Here is a 24,105-nt window from a genome sequence, read left to right on the forward strand (position 1 = left end):
CTCACCCTTCCTTTTCCTCCACCGCGGCCTGGAGCCCGGCCGAGGGACGGCAGCGCGGCGCCCAGGCGGCCGAGCTGGGCGCTTCAAGGCGATCCGGGAAGCGGGGTCACCCCGCTGGGAGCCCCCCAGCACGTTAACCCCTTGCGTGCCAGAGCAGCGAGAACAGTTAACCCCTTGCATGCTGGAGTAGAGGGACTCTGGGTGCTGCAATGCTGGTGGCGAGGGGGGAGTGCCTGGAAATCACCAGACGTGCACCGCCCCCCCGCCACTCGCGGAGTTGCCAGGTCCACCCTCTGCCATGTGCTGGGGGAGTTATTGCTCCCTCCCGGGTCTCCCTCTGCTCTGAGGCTCAGCTACTGCCAGCCCCACAGGATGATGCCCTGGGGCTGGGTGGTCTTTGCCCACCCCAGTCGTGGGCACAAGAATAAGGAGGCCCACCCACGCACCAATGCCCCCCAGAGCTGCGAGGAAACCCAGGAGTCCTGACCCTCTAAGCCAGCAAACCCACAGCCCTTCCAGCAGCCCAGTGACCCATCTGCCTGGACTGACCTAAGAGAGGCTCTTGCGCACTGATCCAATGCAGCCCTAAATCATTCATAGCTCCAGGCCTTTGCCAGCTCTGCCTGTGGAGAGAGTTGTGGCTCAAGCAGAGCCCTGCGGGTGTCCGCATCACACCAGCCCAAACAGAGAGGCCCAGGGCTGCAGGGCTCAGACAGCCGCCTCCTCTCCACAAGGGGGCTGCAGCAGGCCACTTTTGGGAGGGGGTCTCCAGGCTGTAGCCCCACCTGAGGAGAAGTACAATCCCATCTTCTCCACCCACGTGTAGAATGAATGTCGAGGGGTGTGAGAATGTGGAAATACAACCCAGCTGTGCACTGCGAAGCAGCTTGGTGACCCCAGACTGTCCCCTCAGCAGACACACACATGCCCAGGACCAGGGGCTCTGAGCTGGTATTGTGCCCCTGCCTCTGACATCCCAGATCTCACCTCTTCCCTCCCCGTGGGACCCACAGTCTCATCCCCCTCTGAATCACTCCAGGCCTCATTCCTCTGCCCCGGCACTTGTCATTCCAATCCCATGAGTTGGGGGCTTTCAGGCACTGAGAGATTTCCTGTCCTAGCTCCCTGCTTGCAACCATCAGCCGCTGGGCCTCAGCTGAAGCAGCAGATCTGCAGAGCTAAGCAGAGCCCAGCTGGGTCTATGCTAGGATGGGAGACTTGTAGTTTGGGGGCTCTGCAAGTTACCCTATCCAGTGTCAGACAAACGGCACCCACTGAGCAGGGCAGGGCGCTGACACAATTGTTGGGCCCCTGGAAAGTTGGGTGGGGGGCAACTCTGGACTCCCAAGAGAGGGAGGGCTGAGGCAGCCACCCTTAGTGCTGCCTGGAGCATGCCTCAAGGTGGTGATTTAAAGGGAGGAGGCAGTAACAGGAGCCAGACCCCTGTGCAATTGCCCCCTGTACCACTCCCCATGGTGGTACCTGGAGCAGGGAGGCTGCCAGCCTCAAACTGGCACACAGGGCACACTCCTGGTGGGACAGCAGACAGTGACCTCGGCAAAGGCACACAGCGAGAGTGTGAAAAAACACACGTACAGTCACGCAGCTGGACACAATAGTTCCACAGTCTCCCAGCTGCACAATCCTACACAACGACAATGGCACCACAATCACACTCACCTGTTGCACACACACTGAGATACACAACTTGACAATTGCACAGACACCCTCAGTCTGCTGCAGGGGGCACACATGCATTGACAATTGCCTCTCCCCTCAATGACAATACACACAGCGTTGCAACCCAGGCCCCTATGCGTGGGTGCATGTTCTGCCTGACACACACAATCCCAGCCCAGAAGCAGGGCGTGCTGCAGGGAGCAGGGTGGGAGCTGTGTGTGTGGGTGAGCCTGGCTATCCCAGACCTGCAGGGGGCGCTCTAGGGAGCAGAGCAGGACAGGTAAGGGGCAGGTCCAGATCCCAGCTGGACCATGTGACTCCAGCAAGCTCTGTCTTGCTCCGTCCCCACCCTGCTGGCTGTGATGACAGCACCTGACGCAAGCAGAGCAATTGCTTCATCCCCACTGCACTACGCCACGGACGGGGCAGGATGAAGCGTTACCTCCCACACCCCAGGCCCTTGCGTCTCAGTCCCTGTTCCCCAAGCCTTCCAGTCAACTGTTCCCTGAGAGCATGCTAGCAACACGGACAGCACGAGTCCTTCACAGCTCACCCTGTCGGCCATTCTTTACCGGAGGCAAGACCCAGCCGATGGCCAGCAGCCAGTCCCCACTCAGAGCCCTCACTGGGCTTGCAGGGTCATGGGCAGCCTTCAACTGTTCCCCTCTGTTGCTGACAACGCACCTGAGCTCATGACTTGCTTTGTGTTCAGCCGCACCTGGCCCAGAGCTCTGAGCTGAGCTGAGCTGAGCTGAGCTGAGCTGCGCTGCCTGGCCTGCGTGACAAGGGCAGGAAGGCCCCTGATCCCTTCCATAACACTATGCAGCTGGGAGCCAGGGCTACTCCCAGCCCTGTGCCCATTACACAAGAGGTAACCCTGGAGGAATCCGGCTGCTAGAGGGAACGGCTGCTCACCACTCCCCTTTCCAACCATGGTTCCCTCTACTGCTTTACAACCATGGGCAGAATAAATTTTATGCACACCAAGGCATGTGCGGATGTGCACCGCCAATAGCGACACACGCTGCCACCTGTGGGTGACTGCGAGTGCTCTGATAATCAGCTGGCTAGTACCTGAATCTCCTGGGCAGTGACCCAAGCACTCAGTTTGCAGGGAACACTCCTTCCAGACCCAACCCCCCTGGGGCGGTACTTGGTGCCACACAGACACTGGGCCCAGGCTGTGTCCAGCTTCCTTCATCTCAGACCCAATTTCCTCCAACTTCCCAGCTGGCCTCCCTCCCCACTGGGTTTGTTATGCCTCCCGCAGCACCCCATGTGCTCTGGGTACCCCATGTCCCCTGCCTGCCCCAGACCCCTCCTCCTGCCCCAGTTATCAATCCAGTCCCCTTTGAATTCACAGGTGGCTCCGATCTCCAGGGGGCTATAACTCTGGTGGGTGGGTGTGTGTTGCAGGGAGCGGGGTGTCCCTCATCTATTCCCTCTCTCCCATGCACACTCCTAGGGCCCTGCAGAGGAAAGAAGGGATCACTGTTCACTGCCTTCCATTCTAGCACATTCATTTCCTGGTGGCTGCCAAGGGAGGGTAGTGGCACCAGGTTCTCTCTGGTACACAGTGCCAGGCCCACTGCAAGCAGGGAGCGGCGCCAGGGCTTGATGCCTGGTCCCACCCAGCCTGTAGGTATAGACACAGCCTTCTAACCAGGGCCAGCACTGAGGGGTGGGGGTTGAGGCTGATCCCCACCCTGCTCGTTGCCTGGCCAGCCCATGGGCTGACCAGAGTCGGGGGAGGCCGGGCGGGGTTGCACGTGGGGGCATGGGGAAGACTAGAGAGGCATGTTTGGGTTGATAGGGCTATGGTGGCAGGAGCAGAAGGGGAGCCTGGCAGAGGGAGCAGCTCTTCGAGCGGGCTCGGGAGGGGAGGGGTTGGGGTGATAAAGGACAGCGGGGAGAACTGGCAGAGAGGGAGGGGGGTTTCTTGCCCTCTCCTCGGCTCTCCCGGGGTAGAGTGGGGGCGCCCGCGCTGCGCCCCTCTACGGCCCGGCCCGGCCCTGCTCTCTGGCGCCACCCAGCGCCTCTGCGCTGTACAGCGGGATCGCTCATTCGGACCCGGCTGCCCCGCCGCCGCGGAAGCTGGGAGAGGACCCAGGAGTCCAGCCCCAGCCCCTGCTTCCCCCACCCCGCAGCCACAGGAAGGGGCGCCGGGACGCCCCACCCAACCCGGCCAGGTCAGGCGCGGGGCAGCCCGGACTGAGAGCATCCCCGGCCCCATGCGTGCCGAGCCGGCTCCAAGCGCCCGGCCGAGCCGCTCTGCTCTCTCCCCAGCCGTGACCGGTCCGCGCCTGCGCGCGCCTCCGCCCGCATTTCGCGCTGACCGGACTCTCTCTCGCGCCGCCGGAAAGGAAATAGCGTGGAGCCGGAAGCGGAAGCAAATTCCCTGCCCTGGGGGCGGGGGTCGGACCATAGAGAGAGCGCCACGTCGGGCGAGCGCCAGGCCCGCCGCCGCCGGAGTCGCTCGGAGACAGTGTGCGGGAGGAGGCGGAGGCAGGCGGCCCGTGCGATCCCCGCTGCTGTTCGCCATGCGGGGGCCGCGGCCGGGCCCCGGGCTCCTGGGTCCCCTGCTGCTGCCGCTGCTCCTGGCCGGCGGGTGCGGGGCGCTCTCCTTCCAGCTGCCGGCGCAGACCCGCAAGTGCCTGAAGGAGGAGCTGCACCGCGACGTCATGGTGACCGGGGAGTACGAGGTGTTGGAGCCGGGGGCGCCGGGGGCCAGGACCGACCTCCGGGTGAGAGTCCCCAGCGCCCCCTGCCCACTCGCTGCCCTGGCCCCGCCTTGCGCCAGCCCCAGGGACCGGACCCGGTCTCCCCACGGGACGCCCCACGCTCCTGGGGATCAGCGCGGGCCTGGGGAGCCTGCTCCAGGGAGGTGGGTAGTGCTGTGGGGGTCACGCTCTGTCCCCCTGCCCACCCCAGGTGACGGACTCCTCCGGCCACCTGCTCTACTCCAAGGAAGATGCCAAGAAGGGCAAATTCGCTTTCACCACAGACGACTACGAGATCTACGAGATCTGTTTTGAGAACCACGCCCAGATGGGTACGTGGGGCACTCCTGGTGCAGGGGTCCTGTGTTCGGAGGGTGGCGGGGGATGATTCTTCCCACCCTGTAGCTCCTGGCCACCCTCACTTGGTGTCTCCTGCACCCAGCATGACCAGGAAACTTGAGGTTATGAGAGAGTTCTGTTGGTCAATGCGTTGGGTCAGTACCCCTCAGGACGGTTACCTGATGTGCTGAGAGCCCACTGAGCCTGCTTTGCCTGAGAGCCGGGGCACCCTTTAGCTCTGTCTGGGGGAGCCTAGCTCTCCAGCCTCCTTCAGTGAATACATAAACGTGATTTTTAATAGGAACAGAAGTTATGACTTAAGTGGTCGTAAGAGAGAACACAGAGAACAGAGGAGATTGCTAAGCAAAACAGTGTGTAACTCATAAGCTAAGCTTAATACACTAAGAAACTAAGTATCTTACCCAAAAAATTGTTCTAATAATCTTCACACACTAGACATCCTTCCAGCCTGGGTCCAGGTCCTTTGCCCGGTTCAGTCTTAGTTTCCAGCAGTCATCTTGGGTGGGGGAGCCAGGGAGAAATGGTGACCAAGATTACTTCACTCCCTGCCCTTGTGCAAAAGGTGGGGATCTATTGTGTTCACTCTAAACAGTCTCTCTCTTCTTGTGGGAAAAATACAGGATCCAAAATGGATCCCAGGATCACGGGACATAGTCACATGTATTGGTAGTCACATGCCCCCCGCCATAGCCCCTCTTCCCAGGCTTACAGGAAGAAACAAGTGTGTTTGCAGATCATTGTTCTGAGAATTGGGTCATTAAGTTCCTTGAGTATTACTAATGGCTCTCTTCGCTTACCCTGACTGCATTAGTAATACAGGTTTATATTTCTGTCTTCAAATACAAGAATGATACATGCACACAAGTAGGACATATGCATTCAGCAGACTGTAGCCTTTCCAATGATATGTCACGTGATCTTTTTGCTGAAAGCATATTTCAGTTACACACCATTCATATTGTAAGCGTATTTTCATGAAGAAGAAGGAGTGCAATATCACAGGGTTGAGATGCTGGGGGTCAGGACTCTTGGCTTTAAGAGGGAAGTGGTATCTAATGGCGACAGCAGGACAGGCTGAGAAGCAGGATTCCAGGGTTCTATCCCTGACTTGGAGGGAAGTGAAATCATGAACCAGTTTTCCCCTCATCTTAAACTGTTATAGCTTCTCTCATTCCTCCTTCCCCAGGGAGTTTCCGAGTCCCTGACCAGCTGATTGTCCTCAATGTCAAACATGGGGTGGAGGCCCGGAACTATGAAGATGTAAGTGTAACACCCCCCTTGAGTCTCCCACCCCCTGCTGCTGCCTCTTTGCCCTGTGTGTGATGGGGAAGATGGGGCACCAGCACTCTCAGCCCAAGAACAGACTTGACAGCATTCACCCAGCTGGTTATGTTTCCCCAGCTCTGCTAGTGCGTACGAGCCAGAGTTGTGTGGGGTCTTTGTATGCACGGTCCCCAGACTGCAGCTCAGGGGCAGTCACTTCTCTGTGCAGGGAGGCATCCCTGTATAGGCAGTCTCTGTGCCTACCCCACAGTGTGTCAGTGCAGGTAGAGCTCTGTATCTCATTCCCACTATCCCCACCCCCAGATTGCCAAGGCAGAAAAGCTGAAGCCCCTGGAGGTGGATCTGCGACGCCTTGAGGACCTTTCTGAATCCATCGTGAAGGACTTTGCCTACATGAAACAGCGGGAGGAGGAAATGAGGGACACAAATGGTGAGACGGTGCCCCCGGTTCCCATAGACCCCACGGTCCTCCAGGGCTGGGGATGGAACACAGGAGGAGGGGACTAGAAGGCACTATTCATCCTGTCTCTCTCTCTCTCTCTGCAGAGTCTACTAGCACCCGTGTCCTCTACTTCAGCATCTTCTCCATGCTGTGTCTGGTGGGCTTGGCCACCTGGCAAGTCTGTTACCTGCGCCGCTTCTTCAAGGCCAAGAAGCTCATTGAGTGATCAGCCCCTGGGGGGGTGTCTGCCCCTCGGGCCGGCCCCACATACCGGCTCCTTTCCTGATGGCCCTAGAACCCACACCCGCACTCTCGGCTCTCGTGGGCAGCGGTGCCTGCCCTGGCCATCTCTGCCCGTCAGGAATGGATTCTGGGGGAGGGGAAATAGGGGGTCCAGATAGCCCCCCCTTTTAAGGGTCCTGTAGTTAGCAGAGTGTCCACTAGTGATGGCGCCCCGCTCAGGGGCATTGGGTTGTAATTATTTTAAAATAAATAATGAATTGGGCTGCTGGCTGGCGCCAGGGTTTGGTGAGGAAGCAGGATGGGGGTTTTCCACCCCACCCTACCTCTGACTCCATTAGGAGCCTTATCCCATCACACCCCTGGAACTGCGCTGGAGAAGACTGTCCCCCCTCTGTGCAGCCTTTTGGGGTGTGGGTTCTGTCCTTGGCGTGGGGCAGGGAGGAGGATGCTGCTAATTCACTACGAGGGAGGCTGGGGGGAGGGGGTGAGTTTGCTGGGTCTATACCTGGCCGTGCTACTGATCTCATTCTAGGATTCCCACAGGGTTTGTCTGTAATCGCAGCCTGGAGAACAACTGGGGGGGTGACTTAAGTCAGCACGGCAGGTGCCCCCACCCCCGGGAAGAAACCTGCCCTGATGATGTGAGGGAGGCCTCAGCTGCAGCTCCAGAGGGGGTGGAGGAGCAGGAGCCCTCTGGCCGGACCAGATGCAGTTGCAGCCCTGCACGGTGCAGGAAGGGCAAAGGGCAGCAGGGGGTTGTGCAGCTGGTTTTAAGAGCCCTGCAGGGGGAGAGCCCTCTTTGCCGCCTGCCCCTTAACTGAGCCACCACTGTGGCTTGCAGTGAGTGGCTGGTGGGGGGACACACCCACACAGGGAGGCGGCCGGTCCTAGTCGCTCCGGAGGGATTGGGCTCTGCTCAGGCTGGTACTTGTTCTTTCCCCTGCTGATACCCCCCATAAGGATCAGTTGGTACCGCCCCACCCAGCACCCCCCGAAACCTCGCAGAGAAGAGGCTGCTGTTGGGTGTTTCCACCTGCCATCCTGGGGATCAGACAGTAATGACCCACCTCCATGATCAGCCCAGTACCAGGTCTTCCCCTGCAGGGATCCACCAGTAGTGCCCCACACCCTGCAGGGATCAAGACATTTCCCCCAGGTGGGAGGGTGGCAGCCCACAAGTGCTGGGAGGGGTGGTGCTTTCCTACCTGTTCTGTGGTTGGCTTGGTGGACCCAGGCCACAGGCTTTGAGCCTCCGGGACACCAGGATCCTGGCAGCACTTGGACTTAGTGAAGGCTCAGGGGGCACTATCCAGCTACCAGCCAAGATATGGGGACACGGCGGGATGTTTCTCAGCCACTGGGGCTAAGACTTTGGGTCTCTGTGTAGGGATTTTAAGGGAGTAGGGGGTCCAGAAGGGCAGCAGGACAAGAGGGAGGGGAGCAGGGACCAGAGGGGAATTCTGGGGGTGACAGGACTTGGGGGGCACCCAATGTTTGGAGTCTGCAGAGGGAGCACTTGTGTCTATAACCTTCCAAGATCTTCAGGGAGGCAAAGCTAGGAACAGAGCCAGGAATTCTGGCCCCTTCTCTAAATACACCAGGCATTGAGCCCAGAAGTCTGGGCTCCCAGCCCCCCGGTCTAACCACTACACCCCCCTCTGCTCCCAGGGCCAGGAGAGACCCCCAGGAGTGCTGGCCTTATTGGCTGTAGGAGGAAGGCTCTAATGGATTTACCAGGCAGTGAGGTCTGGGAGCAAACCAATGGGATCACCTGATTGGCTGATGCTCACCTACCCCAGGTAACCAATGAGAGGGGCGTGTCACTCAGCAAAGTGCTGCACCCCACGGGAGGGGGCAGGAGGAGGGCACAGGAAGGATGGGGCACCGAGGGGGCAGCAGTGGGTTAGTGGGAGGCATACAGGGGAAGGGGTTTGGTGGCTCTGTGGGGTGCACGGGGGAGGGTAACCTGCCAGTGCTGCCCCAGGGGAAAGGGACTAAGGGGTTGTGCTGTAGGGATGGTTCCAGGGCAGACGGGGACCAGAGGGCAGGTAATGGGTGTCTCTCACTCACCTACCACCCCAGGGGATGCTGGGACATGTGCTGGCCTGGCCGAGGCTCTACCCACCTGCCCCATGGATCTTGGGGCTCAGTCCAGTTGCAGCAGTCAGAGGAGCGTGGCCCCTGCCGGGACTGGGGCCTGTTTCCTGCCGCTGGAGGGAGGGAACACAACAACACTACACCACAACATAACACCCCCCCGTGCTGAGCTCCTGCTGCATCCAAAAGGCCCCACTGCCAGTTCAGGAGGAGGCACCTGGCGCTGGGCCCAGCTTGGTGTGGGCTGGGGCGAGCATAGCTGTGTCTCAGGGCAGGAAGGGAGGGAGGTGTCTGGCACTGAGGGATCGGGGCCCACAGGGGGTTGCTCTTGTCCCAAGTTCAGCTGAAGCAGAAGGAAACAGACTAACTGTGATCAGCAGAGTGTGGAGTGTCCCTGCTCTGGTAACACACCCTCCCAGGGCTGGGCTAGAACCCAGGAGTCCTGGCTCCCAGAATGGAACCCAGGCTTCTGGGAGCTCCAAGCCAGTCCCAACACCGCACTGCTTACAGCTGCTGCTACGAGTCGCAATGCTGCCATCTGCCAGCTCCCTGCCCTGATCCCAGCCGACGTGGGCAGGGTGCTGCGCTTGGCTGGATGGGTAGCAGGAGAGCAGTGGGTGCCTGTCCCGGGGGATGGAGAGCAGCAGGTACAGGGTGTGTGGGGGGCAAGGGGGGCTGGGCTGTAGGAAACCTTAATGACCACTTCCAGCCCAGCCCTGATCTTGGCCTATTTCCCACCAGTCTCCCCCAGGCCAGTCAATGGGGCCATGAAGGGAGAATCTGCCACCAGCTCTGCTGAGCCGCCCGCCTCAACCAGGCCACAGCCACCTGCTCTCCCAGCCTGAGGCCTGAGCCTGACCCGGGTGCCCGGCTCGCCCAGGCCTGGGCTCTCCACTCACTGCTGAGCCGGGCACCATGTTTCCTCACGGTCCCAGGTTCTTCGCACTAGTAATGGCCCTTCTGCCTTCCCAAGCTGGCCCTCAGTCTGGGCCCCCTAAGACAACAGCAGCTGCCCAGCTAAATGAGCCAAGTGGGGGGCAGGGAGAGGGGTTGAGAGCCAGGACTCCTGGGTTCTGTTCCCACCAGGGGATCGATGGGGTTTAAAGCTGCGGTGGTATCAGGGCTGGGAAGGGGGGGACTGGGCACGGGCAGAACAGTGGGGACAGCCCAGGCCTCGGTTTGCAGGGGGCTGTGAGCCAGGCTGAGGCCCTGTGGTTCTGGGTGCAATGAGCTGGGGCTGGGCCCTTGCGGTGCTGAAATCTCAGGGGATTGGTCGTGTGTCAGCTCAGCGCCAGGGCCCCAGCGGGGCACAGAGAGGGCGCACCCAGCCCCGGCCCCCCTCCGGTCATGCTGCGCTAGCTGGCCAGGCAGCTGGGGGGATTGCCCCGGGGGGTGCTTCCCCCTCACACTCAGTGCTGGCCCCAAAACCCCAGTGCAGAGTCTCAATCTTCATGGCACCGAGGCCCCTTCCTGCAACCAGTTCTGGGACCTGACTGGGGGGTAGGGGGAACACGACTGCAGCCTGAGACCCACCCCCAGGGGCACTGATGCTTGTGGGCTGCAGCCCTGGGCAGTGGGGTTTGGGTTTGGCCCGAGCCCCAGCGGTAGCTACAGTCTGAGCCGCAGCGTCTAATGCCGGCTCTGGGGGCCCCACTGCCACGGAGTCATGCCCCACTTTGGGGTCCTACCCACATGCTGAGAACAGCTGCAGGGGAGGCTCTGCGGGTGCTACAACCCTCTGGAGGCCCTGGCCCATCCTGTTCCTTGCAGCCGCTCTGGTCCCTTCCCTGCCCTCCGGGCACAGACCCAGGCATGGGGCCGGTCCCCAACATGGCCACCCCGAGACTGAGGGGTTCGCTCTGCTCAGTCTTCCAGACACATCCAGCGCCTGGGGTACAGCTACGGCTCCTGGGGGGGGTCAGTAGCGGATGGTGCCCCAGGCTAACTGCCCCCAGCCAGTAGAGCAGCTGAGCCATAGGAACTGAGAGAACGATGCCTCATTGTCTCCAAGTGTGTCCCCCTCCATGGTGCAGAGGCTGAGGCTGCAGGAGCTGGTGTGAGGCTGCTTGGAGGTCTGAGGCCCAACCCCCACACCTCAGATCCCCGCCCCCACATCTACACCTCCCCCGGATTTCACACCTCCTGCTCCTCAGCTCTGTTTCCGTCTCTCTCCTGCCTGCCCCTGCCCATAACACCCCCACTGGCTGCCTGGGCAGGCACTGAGCAGCTACGGCCATGGGGCCTGGAGTCCTGCTGCTGTGGGTCTGGGCCTGTGCTGGCCCCACTGGCACCAGCCTGCCCCCTGAGCTCAGCCAGGTAAGGGTGGGGGGCGCCTGGGGGAGCAGGTTTGGGGCGCAGGGGCCTGAAAGCCAGAGGAGGTTGGAGAAGACAGAGAGTGGCTGTGCCATGTGCTGCTGGCTGGTGCTGGATGCCAGCACTTGGGAGGGCGGCTGGCTAAGCCAGAGATGGGGCAGGTGGGTGAGGGGAGAGCCAGGGCTGGGGAGCAGGCAGCTGTTGGGAGGACTCGGGGGAGGGGAGCAGAGCTGGGGGGAGCCGTGGGCTGGGTGTGGGGGAGGGGCACTGGCTGCTGTGACACCCCGTCACCCCCAGCCAGCCGCGCCGGTTTGTCCTTTGCAGGCTGAAGTGACCCGAATGTTCAAGGACTTTATGATTCAATTCAACAGAACCTACAGGAGTCCTGCTGGTGACTGACGGTGGGGGAGTGGGAGGAGGCTGGGGGCCTGTCCTTGGGGGGCCTCGCATGCGGGAAGAAGGAGGGTGCAGCTGGGGAGAGACGCAGCTGTGGCTGGGTGACCAGATTGGTGCATCCATGTCTCCACGTGTGCGATCCAGCCCCCCGCCCGGCGCCCCCAGGGCCCCACTGCCGCCTCGCCCTGGCTTCACACCCACCGAAAAGGGCACTGGAAGGGGGGACTCCCGCCCCTGGTTTGCACTGAGGAGTTCAGGGGAGGGGGGCAATATCTGGGGCTACCAGCTGGGAATCTCGGATCTGCCGGAGCCCATGATCGTCCTCCACCCGCCCCCCAGAGCAGCACAGACGCTTCGGGATCTTCGCGCAGAGCCTGAGCACAGCGCGGTGGCTGCAGGAGACGGAGCTGGGCACGGGGCAGTACGGGGTGACCCGCTTCAGCGACTGGACAGGTGGGACTTCAACCCCTGCGGCTCCTTGGCAGATATGTCTCCCCTTCTACCTCCACTGCCCTGTACCTGCTTCCTGCCCCTCCCGCTCTGCAGCCCTTTCCCAGCCCCCTCTGCTCAGTACCCCTTCCCACCCCCTTCTCCAGACCACATCCTCTACCATCACTGCTCCGCACCCACTTCTGTGCCCCTCCTTACCACCACTCAGTGCTCAGCACCCCTCCCGTGAACCCCTCCCTTACAGCTCTGCACCCTCCTCCCCTGCCTGTCTGCCCCCACTGCCCTGCACCCCTCCCGTACTCCCTCCCTTCACCACCCCACTGCCCCCTGCCCCACTGCTCTGCACCCCCTTCCCAGCTCCCACGGCTCTGCACCCTCTTCCCCGACCCCCCTCAGAGCCCCCTGCCTCTGTCTCCCCAGATGAGGAGCTCCGTGGCGTGTTCCAGAGCCCCCCGCCCCCTGCCATGCCCCAGGCCCCCCGGCGCCCCAGGGGGAAGCTGCCCACATCCTGTGACTGGCGGAAGGCCGGGGCTGTGACTGCGGTGAAGAACCAGGTAGTTGGGAGGGGAGGGCTGTTGGATGGGCTGATGGGTGGGTGTTACTAATGGGGGAGCTCAGGAATAACTCCCCACCCCCACTGCCTCAGCTGGGGGACTGAACTAAGCCCCGAGGCCAGGCAGAGCACCCCCCCGCCACCCGCAGCACCGACTGCTACGCTGGGCCTCACCCCTCTGTCTGCAGGGCCAGTGTCGCTCCTGCTGGGCGTTCGCCGCCGTCTCCAACATCGAGTCCCTCTGGAACATCCACTTCCGCCAGCCCTGGAACCTCTCGGTGCAAGGTAGGGGCTGGGGTGGGGAGCCCCGGTGTGCCCTTCCCCTTGGCCCGAACAGGGCAGGGCTCCCCAGTGCTGCCTTGCTGTGCACAGCACCCCTACAGTGCGGGGTGACCAGAGCACTGAGAGATGGGGCCTGGGGCTGTTCTAAGACCCTGCCCCTGCCCAGCACGTGTGTAAGGAACTCTCCTCACTTCCTGGGAGCTTTTAACCCTGGCCAGATTGGGCACCTGCTGGCACACCCTGGGGTGGAGAACAGCCCCACCACAGACCTGCCTCCAGGTAGGCTCCGATCCTCCCCCTGCCCTTCCAGGTTACTCCCAGCTGACCCCTGCCCCTGGCCTCTCCCCCACCAGCTGTGACAGCTGGAGGTGGCAGGTGCCAAGTCTCACCATTTAGGGGTGGGTCAGTCTGACTCCCAGATCTCCATTGGGAAGTCTCACGTGTTGGATGAGCCAGGTGCCCCTGGGGTCCGTGTGAGCTGCCCAGCAGGGGTGGGATTGCTGAGTCTGAGTGCGGGGAGGGGGAGCTGGCTGGGTGCTCACCCCCTGCTTCGCTTGCAGAGGTGCTGGACTGCAGCTGGTGCGGAGCAGGATGCCGAGGGGGCTACGCGTGGGACGCCTTCATCACGGTGCTTCACCTACGTACGTAGGCACTGGAGGGACATGGGCACCTTCACTCTGCAAACGTTAGCCCCTCCCCCCAGCTGGCCAGGACCGTCCCTTTTCACCCCCACAACAGTTTTACTGCGAGGGGATTTTAGTGACCAGGGACTCACCCTGACCCAGTGGGGCCCCCCACAGTGCCAGGTGCTGCAGAGACCTGATTCATCACACAGGTCCTGCACAGACGTCTTGACTGAGACTGAGGCCCCCAGCACTGGGCAGCCCCCAGTTCATTCTGGAGACCCCAGACTGGTGCTGTTCAGGTCCTAACCCAGCTTGGGGCCCCTCCCTGCACAGACCCTTTGCCTGGGTTGGAACACCCACCACCCCACGTCCTGTAAGGACCTTGACCCACACGGAGCACGCTCTCCCCAGTAGTGTAAGCAGAACGGAGACCTCGCTTTCAGACTCTTCTCTGGCTGCACTCTGTGACAGGTGACATGGGGTTGGGCACGGAGATTTACTCTGCTCCTTGCCTCTGGAACAAGGGAGTGATGGACAGAACAGGGAATGGGGGGCTCTGGGCCCATCCCTGACCCGTCACTTGCACTCACTCACAGAAGGGCTGAGCAGCGAGGATGCCTACCCCTATGAAGGGACTCAGCAGAAATGCCAGAGCCATCATAAGCCGGCTGCCCGCATCCAAGACTTTGAGACGCTGCCTAGAGATGAGGAGGGTGAGGCCTGGGAGAGGGGATTTGCCGGGGGTGGGGCCGTGGGTGGGGGGCGGTTTCAGGGCCATCCAATGGGCAGTGGTGAGCCAAAGGCAGCGAGGGGCCACAGAACAGGACTAGAGGATGACAGCTGGTGCCTGGGAGCAGGGCCAGAACTGATCATGATCTGGTCAGTTTCCTGGGAGCTGTTCCTGGCCTGATGTGGGACTGGTTAGTTTCATGCTTCCCCCAGGGAGCTCTGAGCAGCAGAGGCAGGGAAGGAGAGGTGTGCAGGGACCCAGGGAGTGACAAGGGCCAGTGCAGCCAGTCTGTGGGGCCAGCAGCCACTTGGTGGGGCCATGTCTGGGTCTGGATTCCATCCACTCACCTGCCACTTTTGCCTTTCCCCTTGCAGAAATAGCTGCACATGTCACGACCCAGGGCCCGGTCACAGTTACCCTGAACTCAGCAGCCATGAAGGTAAGTGCCCCTAAATTGTAGCTGGGGGGTAAGCCCTCTAGCTGCTCCCCAATTCCCATGGTGATCTGGCCACTAACTCCTCTCCCTTCCTAACTCCCCCCCACTCACTCTTCTGCCTCTGCAGCATTACCGGAAGGGCATTTCCCAGCCCCGCGTGACCAGCTGCGATCCAGACCGTCGGGATCACGTTGCCCTGGTAGTTGGATACGGAGCTGGTGAGTGGTTCACTGGGGCAGGGATGGACAGTACAAGGGTTTGGATTGGGTGAGATGGGCTGGGCAGGGGGCTCAGCTGTCCAAAGGATTCCAACCCCCTTTCCCATGAATTGCAGAGCACAAAGTGCAATACTGGATCATCAAGAACTCCTGGGGGAAAGACTGGGGAGAGAAGGTGAGCGTGTGGGGCAGCCCACAGGACAGCATCATCCGTGGGTGCGTTGGCGCGTTTAGTCTGAAGGCTGTGCTGTGGGATCCTGCAGAGATGCAGCCAGCTCTGGGGTGAGGCGTGGGCTTTTCTCTTAGGCGCCCCAGTCCCGGTTCAGACCCTGTTCCAGTTCGGTGCCCACCACTGGGAGGGTTCTGCTGCCATGGAAATTCCTGCACCTCCCCGAGCGGCAGGACTTGGCAGACGGAAGAACTGTTCCATCCCCCTAGCGCAGGCTGCTCGGGGGTAGGTCTGCTCTGCTGTGGCTCTTGAGGGTGGGGAGAATTTTTACAGCCCGAAAAAGGGAGCTGTGCCCGAGTAAATTCCCCATGAGCAGCGGCTCCCAGTGAGGAAAGGCTGTCCTGCACCGTCTGTCCCTAACGCAGGTCCTCTCGGCAGGGCTATTACCATCTGTATCGCGGCACGAACGCCTGCGGCATCGCCACATTGCCTGTAACAGCCACCGTGCACCGCGGAGGAGCCCCGAGAACGGAGATCCACTGTCCCCCCTGACAGGATTGCTGCCGCTGCAGACAGGCTGCTGGCGCTCCTGCAAAGACCCCCGCCCTCGTCAAACAGAAATAACTAGTTGGGGCCATGGACTAAGTTCCCCCTATGCTGTGCAGCCTCTTCCCATTAAGGCCTGTGCAGGGGCTCAGGTCTGCAGCTGGAGAGATACCAACCCCCAACTCCAAAAGGGGACAAGGCTAGAAGGAAGGAGCCCCTCCCTGCCAGCCCCAGTAAGGACCTGCCAGAGACAGCAGGGACGCACCGCTCCCCACTGGCTCCAGCACAGGACTGCTGCGGCCAGATGAGAGCAGCCCCTACCTGCTGGGTGCAGGATGCACTCGCTCTGGGGAGAAAGGACTCCTTCTTGCTGACCCCAGGAGCCACCCAGGTAAACCCACACCCCAGCACTCTGCCCCACACTGAGGTTGCTCCCCTGCACCTCAGCCCTGAGCCCCTCCCCAAACCTGCAGCCCCTCTCTAGTTCCCCATATGCGCCAGCCCCAGCCAGAGCCCTCACACTCCAGCACCCCAACCCTCTGCCTCAGGCCTGAGCACCCTCCATGCGCACAGCCCCTTGGCCCCACCCCCTGCCACATGAATTCTGGTGTGTCTACCAATCGGGAGGTGAGGTGTCACATACCCCCTCCTCACTGGTGCACAGAAGAAAATTAATTCCACTGGGGGGCGGGAAGGCTCAGTGGGACACTTGCATGGGCCTGGGCTGTGAGGGGGGGAATGAAGTCAGTCCTCAGCCTGCTACAGCGCCAGACCCCGGCACCCAGGGCGGCCTTCCACCAGCACCCGGAGGCGCCCGGGCTCCAAGCCAAACCCCTCCCATTGCCGCAGCAGTGAAAGGGGCCTGCGCCCCACCCATTAAACTGCATTCTGGACTGGGCGTGTGGTGCCTTTGCTTGGGGGGTGCTGTTTAATCGTCACCCCGAGAATGCCACCAGACCTCCCCCCGCCCGCCCGCACACACCCACCCATTGACGAAAGTGACCGCCAGGTGCTGGGCAGCCGACCGCATCCTCCTCTACTGGGTCCTTCGCCAGTGGGCTCATGGAGGGTGAGAGTTGGGCCAGGGAGCTGGGCCTGACACTGCACAACCAACCCTGGACACCGCTGCGCCGCTACTCAACCAGGCAACAGAGCTACGCACCACACAACTCAGCCCCTGTGCCACAACATGCACATGGCACACCATCACACACACTACTCCCCTGCTGTGCAAGTACCAGCGTACAGAGCACAACTCCCCACACAACACAACAGCACCGCCCCACAACGCCCCTACAAAACATTACAACACTGTTACACAACCACACACTGCAATATCCTGCGCCCTGCAGCCTGAGAATGACAACATAACACTGCTACACAACTCCACCCCGCAGTGGCACTGCCCAACACAAAACAGCACAGCTAGCTAAAAATACAACTTCTCAGCACCCCTACATGACACGTCACTGCTACACAACATCACAATACTCCCAGCAGCTGGGGAGAGAACCACCACAACAGCACAAACACAGCTAAACTCCACACACCACACGAGCTCCCCCACACCTGCCACACAGGGGCCTGCTCCCCCAGAACAGATTTCCGTCAATCCCAGCCCACGGCACCCCCCCCCCCGCCAGATCCCAGCCTTGGGGTCCGAGCCAATGTCTTTACCAGTGCCAGAGCCCCTCAAGCCCAACTAGCAGCTCACCTGGCGCTGGGCCCAGCTCAAATGGGTGGGGGCGGGCAGTGACCACACCTGTGTCTGGGGGCAGGGAGGGAGGGAGGTGTCTGGCACTGGGGAATCGGGGGCCTGCAGAGACGGATTGGGACCTTCAGGAGGTTGCTCTTGTCCTGTCACAGGGGCTGTAGGAAATCTTCTTACTGGCCATGTCCAGCCCTGATCTTGGCCTATTTCCCACCAGTCTCCCCCAGGCCAGTCAATGGGGCCATGAAGGGAGAATCTGCCACCAGCTCTGCTGAGCCGCCCGCCTCAACCAGGCCACAGCCACCTGCTCTCCCAGCCTGAGGCCTGAGCCTGACCCGGGTGCCCGGCTCGCCCAGGCCTGGGCTCTCCACTCACTGCTGAGCCGGGCACCATGTTTCCTCACGGTCCCAGGTTCTTCGCACTAGTAATGGCCCTTCTGCCTTCCCAAGCTGGCCCTCAGTCTGGGCCCCCTAAGACAACAGCAGCTGCCCAGCTAAATGAGCCAAGTGGGGGGCAGGGAGAGGGGTTGAGAGCCAGGACTCCTGGGTTCTGTTCCCACCAGGGGATCGATGGGGTTTAAAGCTGCGGTGGTATCAGGGCTGGGAAGGGGGGGGACTGGGCACGGGCAGAACAGTGGGGACAGCCCAGGCCTCAGTTTGCAGGGGGCTGTGAGCCAGGCTGAGGCCCTGTGGTTCTGGGTGCAACGAGCTGGGGCTGGGCCCTTGCGGTGCTGAAATCTCAGGGGATTGGCCGTGTGTCAGCTCAGCGCCAGGGGCACAGAGAGGGCGCACCCAGCCCCGGCCCTGCTCCGCTCCGTTCGTGCTGTGCTAGCTGGCCAGGCAGCACTGGGGATTCCCCCGGGTGGGGGGGTGTGTGCGCCCCCCTCACACTCAGCGCTGGCCCAGAGGCCCCAGTGCAGAGTCTCAAACTTCATGGCACTGAGGCCCCCTCCTGCAACCAGCTCTGGGAGCTGGAGTGGGGGACATGACTGCACCCTGAGCCCCACCCCCAGGGGCACTGATGCTTGTGGGCTGCAGCCCTGGGCAGTGGGGTTCGGGTTTGGCTTCAGGCCTAAGCCCCAGCGGTAGCCACAGTCTGAGCCGCAGCATCTAATGCTGGCTCTGGGGGCCCCACTGCCACGGAGTCACGCCCCACTTTGGGGTCCTACCCACTTGTGGCCACGGTGAGAAGAGCTGTGGGTGCTGAGCTGCAGGGGACTCCCTGGGGGCACTACACACCTCTCGTGTCTGGGGTCCCCTGGAGGCCTTGGCCCATCATGTTCCTTGCAGCCGCTCTGGTCCTTTCCCTGCCCTCGGGGCACAGGGCCGGTCCCCAGCATGGCCACCCCAAGACTGAGGGATTCGTTCTGCTCGGGCTTCCAGACACATCCAGCGCCTGGGGTACAGCTACGGCTCCTGGGGGGGTCAGTAGCAGATGGTGCCCCAGGCTAACTGCCCCCAGACAGTAGAGCAGCTGAGCCATAGGAACTGAGAGAACGATGCCTCATTGTCTCCAAGTGTGTCCCCCTCCATGGTGCAGAGGCTGAGGCTGCAGGAGCTGGTGTGAGGCTGCTTGGAGGTCTGAGGCCCAACCCCCACACCTCAGATCCCCCCCCCCCATCTACACCTCCCCCGGATTTCACACCTCCTGCTCCTCAGCTCTGTTTCCGTCTCTCTCCTGCCTGCCCCTGCCCATAACACCCCTTACTGGCTGCCTGGGCAGGCACTGAGCAGCTACGGCCATGGGGCCTGGAGTCCTGCTGCTGTGGGTCTGGGCCTGTGCTGGCCCCACTGGCACCAGCCTGCCCCCTGAGCTCAGCCAGGTAAAGGAGGGGGGCATCTGGGGAGCAGGTTTGGGGCGCAGGGGCCTGAAAGCCAGAGGAGGTTGGAGAAGACAGAGAGTGGCTGTGCCATGTGCTGCTGGCTGGTGCTGGATGCCAGCACTTGGGAGGGCGGCTGGCTAAGCCAGAGATGGGGCAGGTGGGTGAGGGGAGAGCCAGGGCTGGGGAGCAGGCAGCTGTTGGGAGGACTCGGGGGAGGGGAGCAGAGCTGGGGGGAGCCGTGGGCTGGGTGTGGGGGAGGGGCACTGGCTGCTGTGACACCCCGTCACCCCCAGCCAGCCGCGCCGGTTTGTCCTTTGCAGGCTGAAGTGACCCGAATGTTCAAGGACTTTATGATTCAATTCAACAGAACCTACAGGAGTCCTGCTGGTGACTGACGGTGGGGGAGTGGGAGGAGGCTGGGGGCCTGTCCTTGGGGGGCCTCGCATGCGGGAAGAAGGAGGGTGCAGCTGGGGAGAGACGCAGCTGTGGCTGGGTGACCAGATTGGTGCATCCATGTCTCCACGTGTGCGATCTAGCCCCCCGCCCATCGCCCCCAGGGCCCCACTGCCGCCTCGCCCTGGCTTCACACCCACCGAAAAGGGCACTGGAAGGGGGGACTCCCGCCCCTGGTTTGCACTGAGGAGTTCAGGGGAGGGGGGCAATATCTGGGGCTACCAGCTGGGAATCTCGGATCTGCTGGAGCCCATGATCGTCCTCCACCCGCCCCCCCAGAGCAGCACAGACGCTTCGGGATCTTCGCGCAGAGCCTGAGCACAGCGCGGTGGCTGCAGGAGACGGAGCTGGGCACGGGGCAGTACGGGGTGACCCGCTTCAGCGACTGGACAGGTGGGACTTCAACCCCTGCGGCTCCTTGGCAGATATGTCTCCCCTTCTACCTCCACTGCCCTGTACCTGCTTCCTGCCCCTCCCGCTCTGCAGCCCTTTCCCAGCCCCCTCTGCTCAGTACCCCTTCCCACCCCCTTCTCCAGACCACATCCTCTACCATCACTGCTCCGCACCCACTTCTGTGCCCCTCCTTACCACCACTCAGTGCTCAGCACCCTTCCCGTGAACCCCTCCCTTACAGCTCTGCACCCTCCTCCCCTGCCTGTCTGCCCCCACTGCCCTGCACCCCTCCCGTACTCCCTCCCTTCACCACCCCACTGCCCCCTGCCCCACTGCTCTGCACCCCCTTCCCAGCTCCCACGGCTCTGCACCCTCTTCCCCGACCCCCCTCAGAGCCCCCTGCCTCTGTCTCCCCAGATGAGGAGTTCCGTGGCGTGTTCCAGAGCCCCCCGCCCCCTGCCATGCCCCAGGCCCCCCGGCGCCCCAGGGGGAAGCTGCCCACATCCTGTGACTGGCGGAAGGCCGGGGCTGTGACTGCGGTGAAGAACCAGGTAGTTGGGAGGGGAGGGCTGTTGGATGGGCTGATGGGTGGGTGTTACTAATGGGGGAGCTCAGGAATAACTCCCCACCCCCACTGCCTCAGCTGGGGGACTGAGCTAAGTCCCGAGGCCAGGCAGAGCACCCCCCCGCCACCCGCAGCACCGACTGCTACGCTGGGCCTCACCCCTCTGTCTGCAGGGCCAGTGTCGCTCCTGCTGGGCGTTCGCCGCCGTCTCCAACATCGAGTCCCTCTGGAACATCCACTTCCACCAGCCCTGGAACCTCTCGGTGCAAGGTAGGGGCTGGGGTGGGGAGCCCCGGTGTGCCCTTCCCCTTGGCCCGAACAGGGCAGGGCTCCCCAGTGCTGCCTTGCTGTGCACAGCACCCCTACAGTGCGGGGTGACCAGAGCACTGAGAGATGGGGCCTGGGGCTGTTCTAAGACCCTGCCCCTGCCCAGCACGTGTGTAAGGAACTCTCCTCACTTCCTGGGAGCTTTTAACCCTGGCCAGATTGGGCACCTACTGGCACACCCTGGGGTGGAGAACAGCCCCACCACAGACCTGCCTCCAGGTAGGCTCCGATCCTTCCCCTGCCCTTCCAGGTTACTCCCAGCTGACCCCTGCCCCTGGCCTCTCCCCCACCAGCTGTGACAGCTGGAGGTGGCAGGTGCCAAGTCTCACCATTTAGCGGTGGGTCAGTCTGACTCCCGGATCTCCATTGGGAAGTCTCACGTGTTGGATGAGCCAGGTGCCCCTGGGGTCCGTGTGAGCTGCCCAGCAGGGGTGGGATTGCTGAGTCTGAGTGCGGGGAGGGGGAGCTGGCTGGGTGCTCACCCCCTGCTTCGCTTGCAGAGGTGCTGGACTGCAGCTGGTGCGGAGCAGGATGCCAAGGGGGCTACGCGTGGGACGCCTTCATCACGGTGCTTCACCTACGTATGTAGGCACTGGAGGGACATGGGCACCTTCACTCTGCAAACGTTAGCCCCTCCCTGCAGCTGGCCAGGACCATCCCTCTTCACTCCCACAACAAGGCAATGGGCTTAAACTGCAGCAAGGGAGGTTTAGGGTGGACATTAGGAAAAACTTCCTACCTGTCAGGGTGGTTAAACACTGGAATAAATGGCCTGGGGAGACTGTGGAAGCTCCATCTCTGGAGATATTTAAGAGCAGGTTAGATCTGCCTGGGATGGTCTCGACGGTGCTTGGTGCTGCTGTGAGGGCCAGGGACCAGACTGGATGACCTCACGAGGTCCCTTCTAGTTCTAGTGGTCTATGATTCTAACAGGCTATTTTAGCTTCCGGGGACTCACCTGACCCAGGCTGGGCCCCTCATCACTACAGGTACTGCACCAACCCCGCAACTGAGGCCCCAACACTGCCTGGATCCTAACCCAGTCTGCAGCCCCCAGCACTGAGTGCTGCACAGACCAGGACCCTGACCAAGCACAATCTCTCCAGCACCGTGTGCGGAAGGGAGAGACCCCAACTCACTCCTGGACGCTGCCCTGGCTGCACTCTGTGATGGGTTGCATTGCGTGAGGGAGGGAGGGGAGGCTCCAGAACAAGGAGAGGATGGAGCAGGGAATAAGGAACTCTTGGTCCATGTACACATCCCACCCTAGGAGGTCTGACCAGCGAGGCTGCCTACCCCTACAAAGGCAGAGAAGTGAAATGCCAGCAGAACCGAAAACCAGTTGCCTATATCCAGGGCTTCCAGCTGTTACCTCAAGATGAGGAGGGTAAGGCCTGGTGGGAGAGGGATTGGGGTAGAGCCAGCTGGGGGGACTGGACCATCCAGGATGGAATGGTGGGGCAAAGGAGCAAGTGAGGGGCAGAGCAGCAGGATGAGGGGGAGACAAAGGGGCCTGCTGGGCCAAGGTGGGGGCAGTGCCAGCCCACACCAGACCTGACTAAGATCAGCTCAGTTTCCAGGAAGCTGTGAATAGGCAGGAGGGTGCGTGGGGTCGTGTGTGCGAAACCAGCAAGGGACTTATTAGTTTCCTCCTCCTCCCTGGGGGAGCTCTGGGCAGCAGCGGGGGAAAGTGAGAGGTGCAGAGGCCCAGGGGACATGTGGAGACCAAGGGCCAATGTAGCCAGCATGTGGCAGGGCCGTATGTGAGTCAGGGTGTTTGCTCCTGGGGCCTCCTGCCGACTGAATACATTTGGGTTTCCTCTTGTAGAAATAGCTGCACACATTGCAACCGAGGGGCCAATCACAGTTACTCTGAACTCAGCTGTTATGAAGGTGAGTGTCCCCCCAGCTGTGGGAATGGCTCTGTGGCAATTCACCCCATTCCATGGTGACCTGCACACTAAGCCTCCCCGCCCCCGGTTTTGTCTCTCTGCAGCATTACAAAAAGGGCATCTCCCAGCCGCTGGTGAAGAACTGCAGTCCGGACCAGGTGGATCACGTTGTGCTGGTAGTTGGCTACGGGACTGGTGAGTGCGCAGGGGCAGAGCAAGGGTTTGGATCTGGGTCAAATGGGGTTAAACGAAGTGGGGATTGGCAGGAGGCTCGGTTGTCAGATGTGCCCTAAGGCCCTGTGCTTTTCTCTTTGCTGCCAATTAACTGCAGTGAGTACAAGGCCGTACTGGATCATCAAGAACTCCTGGGGGGAACGCTGGGGAGAGAAGGTGAGTGGGGAGCATACGGGGCGGCCCACAGGGCACTGGCGTGTGGGCTGGTTCGGTCCAAAGGAGGCTGTGGTGTGGGATCCTCCAGTGGGAGAGGGACTGGGGTGAAGCCAGCTGGATGGGGTGCAGGGGCTGATTACACAGGGGTCCCCTGCCTGAGGCCCAGCCCCCTCTGGGGTGAGGCATGGGCTTTTGTCATACTCTCCCCAGTCCTGGCTCAGACCCAGTTCTGGTTTGGCGCGAGGGCCGAGTGAGGGTTTGTCTACAGTGAAACCGCTAATGAGGCACGCCAGCTCCGCCAACGGGAGGGCTCTTCTGTCACTGAAGTCCATCCACTCCCTGAGCGGCAGGAACGAGGCAGACGGAAGGACTCTTTCATCCCCCTAGCGCAGGCTGCCCTGGGGTAGCTCTGCTCTGCTATAGCTCTTGTGGGTAGGGTGGATTTTTACAGCCTGAGTGTGGGACCTATGCCTGTGTGAGTTCCCAGTCTACAGCAGCCTTGGGTAAGGAAGGGCTGTTCGGTACCGTCTGTCCCTAACACTTGTCCTCTCGGCAGGGCTATTACCGTCTCTATCGCGGCAGGAATGCCTGCGGCATCACCAGGTTCCCTGTAACAGCCACCGTGCACAACACAGAAGGCCTGCGAGGGGAGATCAAATGCTGATTCCCCTGCACAAACCCCTGCCACCACCCAGGCAGAAATAACTGGCTGGCACCAGGGGCCTTCACTGTGTGATGAGGGAATGAATTTGATCCTCAGACCGCTATAGCTCCAGGACCACAGGTACGCAGAGTGGGCTTCAGCCCTTCCAGTAACACACCTGCATGTCCAGGCTCCAAGCCAAACACCTTCCCTTGGCTGCAGCAGCGAAAAGGGCCTGTGAACCATCCATTAAACTGCTTTTCTGGACTGGGCGTGTGATCAGAGGAGAGACCGTTTGATTGCTGAGCTGAATGTATACCCCTGATCCCTCCACGCTGTGCACGCCACACACTAGCATCCTGCT

General features: G+C 61.6%; 3 protein-coding genes across 5 annotated transcripts; all 3 read left to right on the plus strand.

Annotated features, from left to right (window-relative positions):
* The first annotated feature begins 4,081 nt into the window (after nt 1-4,081).
* LOC142019198 (transmembrane emp24 domain-containing protein 10-like) lies at nt 4,082-6,991 on the plus strand. The gene is made up of 5 exons (XM_075005746.1): nt 4,082-4,424; nt 4,612-4,732; nt 5,947-6,020; nt 6,348-6,474; nt 6,591-6,991. The coding sequence occupies exons 1-5, from the start codon at nt 4,221-4,223 to the stop codon at nt 6,710-6,712; spliced, it is 648 nt and encodes a 215-aa protein (XP_074861847.1). The 5' UTR covers nt 4,082-4,220; the 3' UTR covers nt 6,713-6,991.
* A 131-nt stretch (nt 6,992-7,122) lies between these two features.
* LOC142019197 (cathepsin W-like) lies at nt 7,123-16,432 on the plus strand. Of its 3 annotated transcripts, XM_075005743.1 has the most exons (12): nt 7,123-8,528; nt 11,043-11,142; nt 11,464-11,530; nt 11,875-11,988; nt 12,406-12,539; nt 12,727-12,823; nt 13,381-13,461; nt 14,043-14,159; nt 14,551-14,615; nt 14,740-14,830; nt 14,947-15,005; nt 15,438-16,432. In XM_075005743.1, the coding sequence occupies exons 2-12, from the start codon at nt 11,062-11,064 to the stop codon at nt 15,549-15,551; spliced, it is 1,020 nt and encodes a 339-aa protein (XP_074861844.1). In that variant the 5' UTR covers nt 7,123-8,528; nt 11,043-11,061; the 3' UTR covers nt 15,552-16,432. The 3 variants fall into 3 exon arrangements, with proteins under 3 accessions (XP_074861844.1, XP_074861846.1, XP_074861845.1); XM_075005745.1 differs by lacking the exon at nt 11,043-11,142; XM_075005744.1 differs by lacking the exon at nt 11,043-11,142 and having other exon boundaries at nt 11,511-11,530.
* Nucleotides 16,433-18,971: 2,539 nt separating this feature from the next.
* On the plus strand, nt 18,972-24,098 carry LOC142018865 (cathepsin W-like). Its single transcript, XM_075005056.1, has 11 exons — nt 18,972-19,078; nt 19,399-19,465; nt 19,811-19,924; nt 20,342-20,475; nt 20,663-20,759; nt 21,317-21,397; nt 22,087-22,203; nt 22,645-22,709; nt 22,813-22,903; nt 23,040-23,098; nt 23,655-24,098. The coding sequence occupies exons 1-11, from the start codon at nt 18,998-19,000 to the stop codon at nt 23,760-23,762; spliced, it is 1,014 nt and encodes a 337-aa protein (XP_074861157.1). The 5' UTR covers nt 18,972-18,997; the 3' UTR covers nt 23,763-24,098.
* The last annotated feature ends 7 nt before the right edge of the window (nt 24,099-24,105 follow it).

This window comes from Carettochelys insculpta, chromosome 11 (genome assembly GCF_033958435.1).
Source record: "Carettochelys insculpta isolate YL-2023 chromosome 11, ASM3395843v1, whole genome shotgun sequence".
Taxonomy (NCBI): Eukaryota; Metazoa; Chordata; order Testudines; family Carettochelyidae; genus Carettochelys; species Carettochelys insculpta.